Source organism: Coturnix japonica, chromosome 13, assembly GCF_054131305.1.
Source record: "Coturnix japonica strain WE chromosome 13, WE-NBRP24, whole genome shotgun sequence".
In the NCBI taxonomy this organism is placed as follows: Eukaryota; Metazoa; Chordata; class Aves; order Galliformes; family Phasianidae; genus Coturnix; species Coturnix japonica.
This window is the reverse complement of record NC_140675.1, coordinates 12,052,080-12,068,037: the sequence shown is the minus strand read 5'-3', so window position 1 is coordinate 12,068,037 and position 15,958 is coordinate 12,052,080. Positions and strand designations below refer to the sequence as shown.

Sequence of the window (15,958 nt, the reverse complement as noted above, 5' to 3'; positions counted from 1 at the left end):
CCAAAGCAAATTTCCTTCAGCAGTGGGTATGGTGACAATGGGGGAAGTTCCTGCATGCAATCCTAAGGCTTACAGCTCTCCTCTTGTTGTCATGTGCTACCATGGCTTAATCTGAAAACAAATGTGAAATATTTAGCATAGCTAGATGGTACAAGATAAGGCTTGGATTCGTTCTGTGTCTGTGATGTTAGTTATGCTTGAGCTCCCAGCTCACCACTCGGTCATTAGTAGAATAATATGGATAAATGTCATATGGCCACAAAGGGATCGGGCTGTCTCAATGTGTTCAGAGGGAAGAGCCTTCCCTCCCCACCTCCCAGCTAAATCAAAGGATGTTTGCTGTTGTGGATTGCTTTTTCTTACTCAACCCACCTCAGCCATGGATTTGCCCCAGCCAGGCTGTTTGTTTTGCTGTTCATTCCCGGTGACTGTCAGTGGTGCTGGGCTGAATAAACAGAGACTATTGATCAAATTTGAAGTCATTAACTTGGCAGTTTAAATAGATTCTGTCCTATATAATTAGAACAAGGGAGTAACACATAGGCTGATACGGCTTTATTCCGAATAAAAGCCTTCTTGTCATGAAATCTTGTTTGGTGCTATTCAGTTTTGCGCCTCCCATGGCTCACACAAGAATTACACATTCTGTTTAAAATGCCAGAAGTGAAGCAGCTCACTTTGCTTGTGCAAGAGAGGGATGATATTGATACAATGTGGATCTGCTGAACTTTGCTACTCATTGGAAATGCCGTTTGGCAGAAGGGCTCACTAAAATGCCACGTGAAGTTATTGGTTAACCACATCCAGCTTGACCATCTCTTGGTCAAGGTGTGTTGGGGGTGGGTGTTGGGGACTGGGTACCAGCAGCACCAGCTCTGGCTGTGAGCATTACCCGAGCACAGAAGCAGCAAAATGTGATTGTCCATCTTGCTGCTGCTCAGCTGAGCGTAACACCCGCCTGCGAGCTCTGGGTGTTTGTACTCAAACACAACGGGTGATTAATTATTTTTGAAGGAAGATGTTTCCTTCTAATGGCTGCTGATTTGTGATGTGTCTGTCAGCCTTCTAAATCAGTTTAACATTTTCAGTGCTGTTCAGCATGACAGTAAGACACAGAGCGTTTTGCTGGACTCGGTGCTGATCTTCTAGGGCTGGCGTTTGGTGTGAGCATGATGGAATTCAAACGCTTGCACCGTGTGCCTGCAGACAGCCCAGTGCTCCATGTCGTGCTGCTACCAGTCCTTGGATAGCAGGCAACCCCAGTAGCCAGGTGTGTGCTTACTGACCCACATTTCCTCAGGCAGAATGCAGTCATGTGCCTGCTGGCGTTGGGAGGCACATCACCTCGCCTGGAGATCAGATAAGAACTAAGGGAGTTTGGTTCAGCCAAAGCACTTGTAGGGTGACTAATAGGTGGTTTGGTAGGTTTGGAGAGTGCGTGAGTGCTTCCTGTGGACAGGGCTGACTGCAGAACAGCAGCACAAAAAAGTCTCCTACACATTGTTCTCATCTTCTGTTATATTTTCTGGATATGACCAATTGTTAAATCAGATCCTTGTTTTTTTCTGCATAGGAAAGCTTCTATACTAATCCCTAGGCAAGTGTGTTACAATCCAAGGATGTTTTTCCTGCAATGTACAGACGTGTCATACAGAACAAAACAGTGATTCTATATTAGGGTTAATAGAGCAAAAGTAGGTGAATGAATGAAAATTCAGCTTCAACGAGCTATTTATATCTCTGTAATTACAGTCTTTTTATGGAACAAGCCTGACTTCTGTCCCATCCTCTTCCTTTCCCTCTCTTCCACAGCTTCCTTACTGCTGTCCTCCCTCCCTCCCCACGCAGCTGATGGTGCAGCCGCTGTCACCTCCTGCTGTCTGTCCTCACGCCGCCCAAACCTCTGCTCAGCTCTGGGTGCTGGTGCCCTCTGCCAGCTGGGGCAGGCACAGCCGTGGCTCTGGGACTTGCTATGTTTTTGCAATTGTAAACAAGAAAGGTTGAAACTGAGCTTTCTAAACGTGATAAAATGCAGAAAGACAGTAAAGAGCACTTTGTGTAGCATCTTGGGCAGATGTTGACAGAGATTATAACAGACTGGATAACTGAGGCAAATAAGATGTTAGAATTCGCTTTTTCCAGTAGCTGATACCAATATCCTAAAACAGCCAGTGTAATTTCTTCAAAATCAGAAGCAATGCCAGGAATTGAACCTGAGCAAACAAAAGGTTTCTTTCCATTTCCTGCATTTAAACTTTGCACCTTTATTTTCACTTGTGTTTAAGTTACTGCCTTATTTTTCCTTTCTTGTAACTAAGTGCTTAAATAATCAGCTTCAGTTAATTGGGAATTTTACCTGAACATCTGATAACGTTTTCCTGGGTTTTTGCATGTGCCTCTTTAATCCTGTGAGGCTTGATGGATGTGATTTGAATGTGAGCTGTTAATGAAAGCAAAGAGAGAGGCTGGGAGGTGATTTCCTGCATGTGGCTCAGCTGTGAGCAGCAGAACAGGCCAGGAGGGCATTGCATGGGGCTCATGGGATGCCTGCTTCATTCACGGCACGCAGCGTCAGTTGTGTGTAACAAATCAAAGTGCTCACTTCGTTTTTCTGGTATAGGTTTCCTACAGCAAAGTACCAAGGAGTATTTTGAACTAACCTGATGTGGTTGTTTTTTTTTGTAGTAATAGCTTTTCTCAACGGAGTGCTTTAAAACAAATGTGTTTTAAAACTTCAGTGCTCTATACTCTTTGGTTTCAGATGCTGTCGGTACAAACCAGCAAAAGATTTGTGGTTAGAACTGCTTGCTATGCCCGTACAAGAACTGGTAATGAGATCATCATCAAAGAGAGAAGTCAGTAGAATGCTTGAATTCTGTCTTGAGCAAATCCTACAGGTTTTATTCCTACAAGACACAAGGATGGTTTATAACCCAGTACCAAGGTCCAGGTTAGGATCAAAACATCATTTATCATGGGCCATTAGGCCGTGCCACTTCCTTCAAGCACCAGCTCCATCTTGATGATCCGCACGCTCGCTATCCTCAGGTTGATAACTGCAGCCTGGGGAGCCGTGGGAAGAAAGAAGCTCTTCTGAATGAGTTCCATCTGGTTCAGTTTTTGGCTGTCCCTTTGCTAAGTAGCCCAGAACAAAATGAACTCATTGCTCATAGCCTTTGCACGCTGTTAACTCTTCAGTGAATATTGATTTTCAGCGTCCTGGTTTTAAATCCGAGCTCGCTCTTGGGTCTGTTCAGAAAGTTCTCCTCCAGCTCATCTGGTTGTTATCATGCTTACCACAAAACGAGCAGCAGATTTACCAATAAGGAAGGCAAAGTTGCAAGGGCATGAAGTGGTTCCTTTGGCAGTGGAGCCTTTAGCTTTGAAAAGCTTTACTTAAGACTCGAGACATTTTATCTTTCTTTCCAAACATGCCAAAAAGCACTCAGCATACCTCGCTTAAAATATGAGCATGGAAAACAACTACATGTGTTAGAAGCTGGGGACAATTTGTAAGGCGTTTGTTACCTGAGGTATGTGGTTTGAAAGCAGTGAGGCAGCACTGATGCCTCTCTTGGTATTAATATAAAGAATGCTTTTCATTTCCTTACCAAAACTGAGTTTTCTGCCAAAATTCTCTCCTGGATTCTATAATGTTTCAGAAGGAATGAAGAAATGTGGATTCGTGAATGGTTTAACCACGTTGGTCATGTTTGAGACTTACAGGTTCTACAAATAGCAACGTTTGTTGTTTCTTATTTTCAGTGCCTTTAAAGACTTTTTTTCTTGCTGTTCATTTTGTTGGCAATTAATGTCAAAGTTGGAGGTGTCCTGGGTCACCACAGCATCTCTCTTACCAGCAGCCTTTCTTCAGCTCCCCATGCAGCATTAGTTCAATATGGATGCAAGCAGTCCTGCTTTGACAGGAGCCCAACTCACAGGTAAAGCTTTAATGCAGGTTTCCATCTGAATTAACTGAAATTGTTCTCCTGATGCATTTGAGCCTATGTGACTAATCGTTTACGTAGTTTACAACTTCCACATGACTTAACACCATTCATTTTTGAAATAACAGTGTTGCTGCTTGCGAGCAATCTACTTAGTGTTTGATGAGAACCAGACGTGAGTTTTGTACTGTGTATTAAAATAAGCTAATTGGAAAATTTGGTTCCTATTGAGTTGATTTTGTACCTTATTTAATTGCTGTAAGATATCAAAAATGCTCAATATTGGCTCTGTCTGCGAAAACAAATCTCAGTTTTCAAATTGAGATTAAGTATGCGTGAAATTGTATTCATTTTTCCTCCCGTAGAATAGCGTTTTACGTTCAAACTGTTATATTGAAGTATTGATGCTGCCTGTGTATGAGGGACTATAAATACCAACCGCTTTTTGGGACAGAAAACATGTTTTAGGTTTGGAGTTTGGTGTTTCTGTTGAAATGGCACTTGGCTGTAGACCCTTAGTACTGTGCTTCCTGCTGACACAGGTCCTGCTGTGGAAGGGCAGACTTATTTCTTCCTCCTGATCTGCAGGAAGATAGTTTGAAGCAGGGCAGGATATGGGCAAGGAGCTGGAGGTGATGCTGGGCTAGAAAACACAGCCATCGTTGTACCCCGTAGCCTTGGGTGTAACGGCTGACCCAGGTTTGTTGTGTATCATTATTCCAGAAATGTTTTGCAGCATGGACCAACCCAAGGTGGTCAATGGACAAACCCAAGGCTGGGTTTGTTTTCCTTGGTATGGCTGCCTTGTTCCTTGGCTGGTTTTAGACACAAACGTCCTCAAACGTATTACTTCTGGTTTTGGTCTTTTGTTTCATTCTTTTCCCTCCTTGATAAAGCAGCAGAGAGCAGTTGTGCTGCCTTTCCTATTGGACTTAGGAAATGCGAGTCTTGTAAAAACTCCAAGTCCATTAAATTGGATGGTGTTTTGTGGGAGGAAAAAAAGCTGCTAATCGTATATAAATGTAGTCGTAACTGGAGTCTCACAAACTGCTTATAAAAAATCTACTTGTGCTAATGGTGTGGGTAGCCCCACAGAGAGTATCTGGGAAGAGGGGGATCTAAATTTCAGTGTTTTATAGTGCACAGGATGCTTATTGGAAAAGACTTTCATGTACTGAATTAGTAAGCAAGCGATCAGCTGCAAGGGAGAGTCTTTGCGAGCCTCTGTTTGATAATGAAAATATAGTGTTTAACACTTCATACGTTTAGCTTGGGAAAGTGGAGATCAGAGAAATTAAATTAAACACACCTAAATTAAATGGTGGCTTAGCAGCAGACTGTGCTGCAAAGGGCTCTCATTCACATGAAGGAGTGTCAACCAGTTAGAAGGTAATTTCTGCCCAGGCAGTAGTGAAAACCAGTGTAGTTTAGGAATCATTTCTAGAGTGTTTGGTTGTTGCTTTTTTCTCTTGTATTTGATTCATAATTCCCTGCTGTTCACCCGGTGCTTTCCAGAGGAACAATTCTGTATTTGTGAAGACTTGGCCAGCCTTTCTAGGACAGACCTCTTGTTTACTGAGGGCAGGGGATCAGGACTGCTTGGAGCTCAGTCCTCAGCTCCACCTGTTGTGAGCAGCACTGGTTGAGCGTTCAGTCCCCTTAGGTACTTGCGTGGCATTGAAAAAGGTGCTTTGAAATCTCCAAGTGTTAAAAGTGCAAAATATTTTTGGCCATCTTAGTAAAATTCAGTTTGGAATCTGAGTTATGAGTGCATGTGGGTGGAGGAACATGTTTTTCATGCTTTAGGAATTTTTTTCCAGATGCTTTTTCAGCACTTGGGTAACTATAAAAGCGAAGTATTAAGACCTCAGCACAGTTTCTATTTAAATGTAATTTAAGAAAATGGAGCCACATAGCTTTGTGGCAAGCTTTCAACTTCAGAGCAGCGATCTTGCACAATACATGTTGGTGTCTGTTTCAAAATGTGAGCACAAGTATGTGCAAGCCATGCAGATAAGCCTGTCTTGATAAATACTCTTTGCTTGAAAACAGACATTATTCAAGTCCATGTGGTTGGGGACACGAGATGTGGAAGGGAAGAAATGCAGAACTATGTTGTTCCCAATAACTACAGCTTGCACAATCGAGTGTGGAGTAAATGTAAAATGCTGATTTGTGGTTCCAGTAGGAATTTTGTCATTTGGATTGTTTTAGTTAGCTGTCAGCGAGGAGATAGAACAGTATTCTGATCTCGGGGCAAATTCTATGCTATTTTAATGAGAATGTTTTTGTTCTTTCCAGGTACTTCTGTTTCTTGCAAGTGTATGTAGAAGTTGATGCTATAGCTGAAGCCTGAGCATATGGGCTGTTTGCAGGGAGCTGGGAGACCATTTGTGGACACTCTAGGAAATCAAAACTTGACTGAGTTTGATGAGTCTTGGCGGCAGAGGACTGAGTTTTAAAGACCATGGAGTAGTTATATATAACTTAATGTTCTGTTAATGTTTTCTCTGGTTAAAGGGGGATCAATTGTGTGTTTTTTGAGAATGGCTCTCATTGAGAATGGGTCTTCCAGCTGCTGTGAAATGGGGATGGCAGTAGCTAACTTAGCTCTTACTTCCAGTTTGCAAAGAACATGGTTGTGTTCTGAATGTGGTGCTAGATAGTCTGCAAGGAAAAGGTCCAAGGACATGGAGGAAGGTCGTGCTGCAAGGGCACTTCTTGGTGGCAGAATTACTGTGTTCTTCTTGCTCCAGTGTTCCTGGTTGTGCTCCCTACAGCTAAGAAATCATTGTAGGGGCAAGAGAAATGGTTAGCTAAAGGTGCTGAGGTCACTTGGAGAGGTTTGCCCTGAACAACAGCTACAAAAATGCCCTGAAACTAGTTTGAGTGAGAGGTGGGAGTTCCGTGTAGCTGGAATTTGCCCCATTGTACAAGGGCTAAAGAAATTCTTGGGTGGCCTCTGCTTCAGATCTGGGGCTGGGCTGGGGACAGCTGTAACAAACAGTGCAGCTGTTGGGGTTACCTGGGTTTTACATCCGAGTAGAACATAGGAGATTGCATAGAGAGTATGAGGAAGTTCTTGGCCTGCACTAGAGGAAGGCAGAGCAATCTCATAAGAAAACTGATGCAATAATAGGATTTAATGAAAAATGTAATCTGGGAGTTAGCCTTTGTATCAGGCATTTGTTACGGTGAACAAAGGGGAAAGAAGAGTTAGTATGAGAGATAATTGGATATGCTTATTTCTACTTGTCTAATTTGTGTGCCTTTCTCTGATTCAGCATCGGCGTTAATTCAGCTTCCTATTGATCTCTTCTTTTTATTTAATCCCTGCAAAGTTCCCCAGCTAATTCCATAACTCTTAGTGTTTCTGCAAGGTTTATATCTCAGTTCACCCTCAAACTTGCTTTTCTGGTCGTGTTGCAGTCTCAGGTCACTGGGAATGTAATGGCATTTGTTCTTCCTATAGTCCTGCACTGATTTTTTTTTAGTGATTTTCTTTATGGAGGGTTAATCAGACCTGCTGCAGAATACATACAAGATGTGAAGACCTGCAGCCAGTCGGTGCCCAGGAGGACTTTTCCAGTTTGAGTAATTTTTAGGAATCTTGGAGATGAAACTGTTGGGTTTTGTCAACTCGCTGTTATTTGTGCTGTGAGGACTCTCTCTCATGCATGACATTTTTATGCTTAGGTAGGATGGAAATCTGATTCTTGGCAAAGTGGAGACTTTAATGACATGTTAATGGACTCATAAAAATGGCTTTTTCTGGGTGTGTGGTTTTTTGAAGAGCTCTTCAAAGTTGTCTTGTGTTTGCAACTGGCTGCATGAAGCCAAGTTCCAGCCCACGAGGAAAGCATGCCTTGAAAAGAGGCTTTGATTCTCACTGCAGCCTACACAAAAGGGCCACAAAAAGGCTTCATGCATCAAATCCAGCAACTCTTTGAGAACTGAGGTTTTCTAATGAAGCATCGCTTTAATCTGGTAGTTAAGTTTGGTTTCAGCTTCGGTACAGGCAGTCTGCAAATGCTGGGGTGTGATGTGTGGCAGCCCCAATGTCAGGGATTTGGGGCTGGTTTGTGGTGCACTGCAGGTCTGGTTGGCACCGTGGCACTGAGGGCATTCATGAAGGTCACTCGGTGTACGTACACATCAGCAGATACGTGTGTAAAATTAGTTCTGTACAGGTAATTGGTTTCTCTGGCAGATGTAAGACTCAGTTTGGTTCCTTTTCTGCTTTAAGCACCGCAGGGATTCACTTACTGTAAGGTTAAAGCAGTCTGTGGATTTATGCATTGCAGTCTGAAGCAGACAGAGGAAGACTACAAGTATTCTTAAAGCAAACAAGAAAAGGACTAGAATAGAAACCTTGGCCTTTGTGGTGACAGTTTAAGCTTCGATTTGTGAATAAAACTGTATCTTTCAGTTCAGTGATGTGGTTTGCTGCATAGAAACCACATTTTGACACACTTTACCCGTCTTTCCTTTTCCATTAAATTTCCTCTTGTACCCTATCAAACATAAATGATTGTCAGCCTTAAAAAAAAAACAAAGCACTTAAAAAACCTTCCCGGGTTGCCTAGTAGTAGAAATAAAAACAAACATTTATCTGCAGCAAAGTCTCATTTAAGGTTATGTGCACAGAAGAAGGGCGATAAGCAGAGTCCTGCTCCAAGGCGCCCTGGGGGGGATGGCGGCTCCACACAAATGGTGTAGAAGCATTTGGAAGGGAAGTGATTTCCCATCATAGATCCAGCAAAGGTTTTAATTGTGGGCTGTGGTGCTTTGGGCTGTCAGAGCAGCATGTGGTAAATAGCTGATGCTTGTGCTTTTTCTGTCTGAGCGTGTTTGTTTGTTTGTGGAAGATTTTCTGCCCGTGATTTTTCGGTGTAGTCTTCTGCAGACTTTTTCAGGATGAAAGAGACCCAACAACTTGCAGTGCTTGTAATGCTTGTGCTCCATATCTCCATGATTAAAGATGGTCTGCTCAGAAGGAAATACTAAGTGAAGTCCTTTCGACGTCATCAGCCCGCTGGCCTTGTGTTTACCTTCTGTCAGAAAGTAAAATGAATATATCCTGGAATCTAGCAGTGCGTTTGCACAAGCACAAATGATTAACCTGGAATATCAAAGGGAAGGCCAGGGATGGCTGAGAGGTTTGTTTGCCAGCATCCCCCAGCACGACCTTCCCCCTTTCCCAAGGAAGATGTGGACGTGCTGCTGGTCGGCCTCGTCTCCCAGTCTAACTGGAGTGCTGAGCTGAATGCTGCTGCTGGCTCAGATCGGAGCCACGTGTAAAGATCCTTCATTTCATCCAGGAGGTGCTTACCTTTAACTCAGAGCATGGAGCAGAGTGTGAATTAATGCAGTCCCTAATGCAGATGCTCCTTTGCGTTTGTACAGACTGGTGTCTATTGAATCTTTACATGCTGCTGCAAAACTCATCTACCTGAAAACAACGATAGCAGCAACAGCGCTATGCTGAGGGAGTGCTATGTTAAATGTGAGTAAAAGCACCGTCGATGCAGATACAGCAGTGTGAAGGAGCTCCCTGCAGACCAGCAGCTGTCCTTTGAGTGCAGTGGGGAGGAGGAACTTGGCGCCTGAGCAGATTTGTAGGTGGCTCTGTTTACTTGGGGACATTTAATTGTTCCTCACCCGGGCTCTCCTCCTTCCCAGGAAGGCCGGTCACGCTCCAGAGGCCGCTCGCTGCTAAAGCAGCAGCTTTCTGATGCAATGCTCAGCCTGGCTCAGTGCAGGCAGCAGAGCTGTGCCGTGCTTCCCTTCCTACACCTGCTGCAGCTCCTACAGATGATTCACTTACGCTTTGGGAGCGGGTGAACAACCGGGGGCTGGCACAGAGCTGCTCGCCTCCCCCGGGCTGCGCTGAATCCGCAGGGTGAATCCTGACTTTGTCTAAGCCTCGTCCTTTCCTCACCCTCTGCCAAATATGCTTTCACGTTAATGCTTCACCCAGCTGGCTAATTTGGCCTTTGAAATTATCTCAGTAATGTCAGGTGCTTAAAAAAACATTCCCATCCCTTTATAAATATTATAATAGGGATGTAAAGACGTTGCTTCAGTGTTCCTTGGGCTCTACAGTATAAAAAGAAGTTCTTGAGTGCTGCATAGCAATCCGGAGTGCAGCATAAACAAATAGTGTGTCAAGCTGGAACAAGTCAGTTGGCTTTCAGATGGCGGAATGCAAATGACCGAGACAGGAGAATTAATGCCTTTTGTAACTTTGCAACAAATGCGAGCAGATTTCTCCTGCTGATGAGCCATAAGCCTTGTTTGAAAGAAAGGAAAAGCACTTTGCAAAGGTTGGATGCTGGGTTTTGTGCAAAGCCTGAGCGGAGTGGCCAGTTTGCAGATCAGCATCCACCTCTTTCCCTGTGCCTCATCTGTGGGCAGCGACCTGCCATGCAGGGTAACATTAACAAATTGTTAAGCTTTTATAGGTAAATCCAGCTGAGTTCAGATCCCAGAACAGTCCCACTGAGGTCTTGTTGGGGGCTCTACATTGAAGAAACAAATTGGGCACAGCTTTACAGATCAGGAGGGCTGTGTGCCCACTGCTGGCCTGGTTTCATGTCCAAGCATCCCAGTGTTGACCTGTCACTTGTTGCTTTACTGGAATTTAGCAATTTATATCTTTGAAGTGATAGGGCACTTGAAAATATTTTTACCTCGGTGAATTTCATGTGCAAATAGTGGAGCAAAGCCAAAGGTCCCTCCCAGGTCACCTGCTCCTAGAGGTTGCTTCATAAAAATCTGTCTGCTAATATTAGCTGTTATGCCAGTGTTCTTACTGGAAAGAATAATGGTTTTTTGCAACCTAAAATTGAGGGTTTCATGGGCTGCAACTGGCAAATTGGCAGCCGTGCTCCTCTGCTATGGACTGCAAGACTGTGGCAGACAGGAAAGAATTAACTGAAAAATATAAGTAACAGGTTTAGAAGCTGTGTCTGCTGGTGAGCTCTAGAAAGCACACCTGAAACACAGAATAAATGTGATAATTATATAGTCAGACAATATGCAGGTTGTTACAGATGGTGTACATATCCAACGTGAGAACAGATTCTTAGGATTGGAGATGGAAAGTGGTATGAGTTATTTGATTTAAAAAAGAAAAAGCTCCGCCACTCAGAGGAACTTTCAGATTCATTTTGGTGAGTGCTGGAACATTCCGGTTCTGATTTTACCTGTGCTCATTGCCTGCTCTTCTGCTTCTTTTTCCTTGTCTGGAAGAGGAAATTAAGCTTTGCTCTCTAGTGCTTCCATAGACCAGCCGCTGACTGATTCTGCCATCCTGTTCTATTCCAAACCAGACTGCCACAGTCCTGCAGACTTTTCCTTTCTGGTCAGCTGTTAAAAGCCCAAGAGGAGCTTTCCCTCATCGTACAGTTCACCAATCTCAGAAGCACATAATTTTTAATCCATTCTAGAAATAGTTTCGTGTAGTGGCTGCTTTAATTAGTCATAAAATCAAAGGATTTGTGTGTGGTTTTTTTTTTTCTGTGGACATCTGTGCTAAGCTGGGATGGCTCTGGTCTGTTGCCTTGATGTGTGAGGTGAAGCAGTTCATATTCTGCTAGATGTTTCAGCTGATGGGCCATTGCTGTGGAATTCCAATGGAAGTGCAAGAGAAATATATACTAATACACATCTTCAATGTGCCCAGCATAGAGCTAATGGGTGTGAATGCTCCTGGGGCAACTGGAAGTGCAGGGCCAGACAGATAAGAAGCGTCTCTGCCAGGGGCAATGACCACCTTGAGTTCATTCATTCTCCTGCTGAAGGAAAGAACTTGGTGGGGAAGAGACTCCCTCAAAGGCTGAGTCTTAGAAATACCTTTCTTGGTTCTTTTCTTTCACCTGGCGTTAGGTAAGTCAGAGCTCTCATATTTTTATGTTTGGCTCTGTAGTTACTGTTCCTGGCTTGTTATAAGAACTTGATGGATACTGAGCTACTTGAATTGTTGAGGCTGTGCTGAGCAGTCCTTACTAAGCAACAGAATTTAGGCTTGTAGCTGGTGAGAGACTTAATAGAAATGGAGACTGGTACAAGTTTCTTGATCTTATCTTTGCTTGAACCACTCTGTTATTGAGTAGAATCGGAGAGAGGGAAATGAAGTCTCAGTTGTGGCCCTTATAAAGGAAAAAATCTTGCTGCTTTCTTTTTCCTCAGTATTTCTATTGTCTCCTGAATGAAGCTGTGTGACGTCCATCACAAAAGCTTTCTGTGTTGGTGAGGTGTTGAGGCTGGTAGAGCAACACCTCCAAGAGCTGCCTGTACTGACGCCATGAAGAGCAGGAGGCTGCACAGTGTCCTACAGGACCTGCTGCAGAGGTCACCTCCAGGAGCCCTGAACCGTTCTTGGCCCAAAACCTGCTTAGTCCTCATTGTAAGATGGGTGAAACAACTGCAGCAAAACCTTGTTTAAGCACGTAAGCATGTAGCATAGAAAACAAGGTGGCTTTGGTACGAAGAGATTCACTAAATCTGTACTTTGCAACAACAGAGCAAACAAAGTGCGTGTTCCAATCACAGATAAAGAAAACGATGCTCATATTAAATATTTGGGTTTCTTTTAAGAATTAAAATCAGGCAGTATTGTCAGGGGTGTGATTGCTGTAAGGCTTTATTTGTTCTTAAGATTTCTTAATCTGATATTTTGTTTTGCAGTATTATGTGCCAAGAATCTTGCAAAGAAAGATTTCTTCAGTAAGTATGCCTTAATTTTTTAACTTTCTGCTCTTAATTAACCAGGTTTTATCTGTAGATTGTGCTTTACAGTCTTGGCTCATTTTTGGATGTGATTTGTTCTGTGGTTGCATTTGTCTTGCAGTAGCATTGCATCACTACTTAAACACGCATTGCCCTCAACTGTATTTGGGTGATGCAGGCTCCAGTGTTGGGAAAGACCAAGGATCTCAAATTCTTGTTGAAAGTCTGGCTGATGAGACTGCAAGCAGGATGCTACTTACAGTTCTTTCTGTGGGTTACCAATAACATCCATCCCTTGTAGAAGTACATGCTAAACATGCCCAGGGTGCAAGTATCCCAGAGCAGTGGTTTCAATGTTACATTAAGGATTGAATTAAAATGCCTACTTACTAGTATGCTTATACCATTTAAGCACTGTTAAATTAAGCATGTTTAACCTGTTTCCTAAATTATTTTACTATTTATGGCGGATACAAATGTGTAGGGCAGAAGTACCTTGTTCTTTAATTAGGAACTGCTTTCTCTATTTTCAGTTTGGGGATAATGGCACCTTTCCTTTCTTGAGAGGACTTCATGATGTTGTTATCTGGGAAGAAACAAACCAAAATCTATTATGTGTAACAGCCCCTTTTCCTTTCCACAGGACTTCCTGACCCATTTGCAAAAATAGTTGTTGATGGGTCAGGTCAGTGCCACTCAACTGACACTGTGAAGAACACGTTGGACCCCAAATGGAACCAGCATTATGATCTGTGAGTTGTTCATTAGGTCATATGTAAACCTGTATGTGTATATATAGATCTGTCTGATAAATGAAATAGGAGAATTGCCACCGGTGCTTCATCCTGTGTTACCAAGAAGAATCATATTTACTGAGGAGGACTAATTATTGCAATAACGAGAAACTACCTGCTAATAAAGGTTTGCTTCTGTTTGCTTTCTGTGTTTGAATGTAGAAATAGGTGTATTTTAGGTACAGAGCACCTCTGCTTGTACTGAGCTCTACAGGACGAGTGCAGTTCAGCTTTTACAGCACACTGTCCTTGTAGTGATTCATTGTCTTCAAAATATAAGAAATATAAATTGTAAAAAAGTTTTCTACCTCAATGAGTTTGATGCTTAGGTTTTAATGAGGCTGTCTGTGGTTAATTTGTGCTGCAGCAATATCAATTTAATGTGCTGTGTAAAATCATAGTGCAGTAATTCATTAATAACACCATTCCAGGCTTAAGCGCTTCTGTATTTGTAATAGAGGAGTGTGACCAATGTACTCCAGTGTATCAGAATTTGTTCCACAGAAATACTGGGGAGTCAAGTGGTATTTTTTTCTAAAATCACTCTTCTGCTATGTATGTTTTTTAGGTATGTTGGGAAGACAGATTCCATAACCATCAGTGTATGGAACCATAAAAAAATCCACAAGAAACAGGGAGCTGGCTTCCTGGGGTGTGTCCGACTCCTCTCCAATGCCATCAGCAGGCTAAAAGATACTGGATGTAAGAGCAGCTCCTATCTGGCACAGTCAAGAACCTTCATTGCCTTGTATCTTGTAGTGAGTAGTGTTCTCTCCCAGCCCCTTGGTGTTTTGTTGATGTTTTCAATTCTTGTTTGCAGACCAGCGTTTGGATCTATGCAAACTAAATCCCACAGATACTGATGCTGTACGAGGCCAAATAGTGGGTAAGAATACTCTTAGTTAAATATTTATCTGTTTAGATAAATACACTATGAGGGCAAATGATGTATTGAAAAAGAAATCCATGGTTGTTGCTTCAGAGCCTTTTCTGTGTTGTTTCTTCGGGTTTTAATGGGATTAGGTTACATAACACAAATTGTTTTGTTGTACTCTTACAAATGAGTTGATTTGCTCTTATTTAATAATGGCAAACAATATTAAAAAGAGGGAGTGCATTTGGCAAGGTTCCTATTACAGCTCTGGAAGGGTGAATGTTACTGTAAAACTAATTGCATTTGGACCAAGATGGCAGGCAAACAGAATGTTACCTGGATAAGAGTTACTTAAAGAATTGCTGTTTTAATACCATCCTTGATTTTTGTCTATGTCTGTTTTTTTCCCCCACTTCTGTCAGTGCTAGTTTTGCACTCTAACTTAACCCATATCACCACATTGCTCTGCCTCCCCCTGCCCTGCCCTGCACCCAAATCTTTCAATATATGTACATCAATATGTCTAGCAAAATCTAAATTCTCACTGTAATGATGACATCTAGTGGTGAGCAATTTCCTCCCATATAACCTTCCCGAATCCTCATGGAATGCAGATGTGGGAGCTGCCTTTTGACATTCACAGAAATAGGCTCAGCTTCAGCCTTGATGATGTGATGCCTCTGATGCCTTTTCACCCTTTTTAAAAAATCAATGGTGTGTTAGGATTATGGAAGGATCTGGCGTGAGTGATGTGCTCTCATATGTGCAGTATGGTTTTAGTGTTCCTCAGTGCTTTATGCTGTGTAAATATAGGTTGTCTGGTTTTTGTTGTTGCTTAGGGAACAATTATTAACTTGTGTTTGGTTTTTATTTCAGTCAGTTTACAGACACGGGACAGAATAGGCACCGGAGGTTCTGTAGTAGACTGTAGAGGGCTTTTGGAGAATGAAGGGTAAGGACTCCTTTCTTTACACTTACTTAGAAAACAAGTTCATATGTGGAAAGAATATAACGACTATTATCTTCTCTGGGAACGCGTAACAGGTAGTAAAGCTGTAGCTGAATGCTTCCTCAGAAGAAAATCATCTAAACTGACTAGGACTTGATATTTCTTGTTACCAATGCCTCTGGCACTTCTGTTTGGGTAGGAAATTTGGTGTAAGAAAGTGATGTACCTTGGGCTGGAAGTTACTTAAAGTAATGGAGAGAGAGGAAAAAAAAGCAAACAGAAACAAAGCAGTTATTTCTGCATTCACTTCTGTGATGGAAAATCTTGAAGTTTCCCCATTTTCAGAACGGTTTATGAAGATTCCGGACCGGGGAGGCCACTGAGTTGTTTTATGGAAGAACCAGCACCCTACACAGACACTACAGGGGCTGCAGGTGGAGGCAATTGTCGCTTTGTAGAGTCCCCCAGTCAAGATCAGAGGCTTCAGGCACAGCGACTTCGGACTCCTGAAGTCAGAGGTCATGTCCAGACACCTCAGAACAGACCTCATGGTCACCAGTCTCCTGACCTACCTGAAGGCTATGGTAAGAATTTTCCAGAGCCATTCAATTTAAGTTTTCAAAAGACTTCAGAGGAAAATTATCCCAATTTACCAAATCGA

At 42.7% G+C, this 15,958-nt stretch overlaps 1 protein-coding gene across 6 annotated transcripts in view; it reads left to right on the top strand.

Annotated features, from left to right (window-relative positions):
* SMURF1 (SMAD specific E3 ubiquitin protein ligase 1) overlaps positions 1-15,958 on the top strand; it is a 42,106-nt gene that overhangs the window by 11,463 nt on the left and 14,685 nt on the right. For 3 of the 6 annotated variants that reach the window (XM_015876900.3, XM_015876899.3, XM_085513891.1), the window contains exons 2-7: positions 12,639-12,677; positions 13,324-13,432; positions 14,043-14,176; positions 14,295-14,360; positions 15,225-15,300; positions 15,643-15,881. In XM_015876900.3, the coding sequence (XP_015732386.1) occupies positions 12,639-12,677; positions 13,324-13,432; positions 14,043-14,176; positions 14,295-14,360; positions 15,225-15,300; positions 15,643-15,881 (663 nt within the window). Of the gene's footprint in view, positions 1-12,638; positions 12,678-13,323; positions 13,433-14,042; positions 14,177-14,294; positions 14,361-15,224; positions 15,301-15,627; positions 15,882-15,958 lie in introns of all 6 variants that reach the window. The other 3 variants (XM_015876898.3, XM_015876896.3, XM_015876897.3) reach the window with 1 other exon arrangement.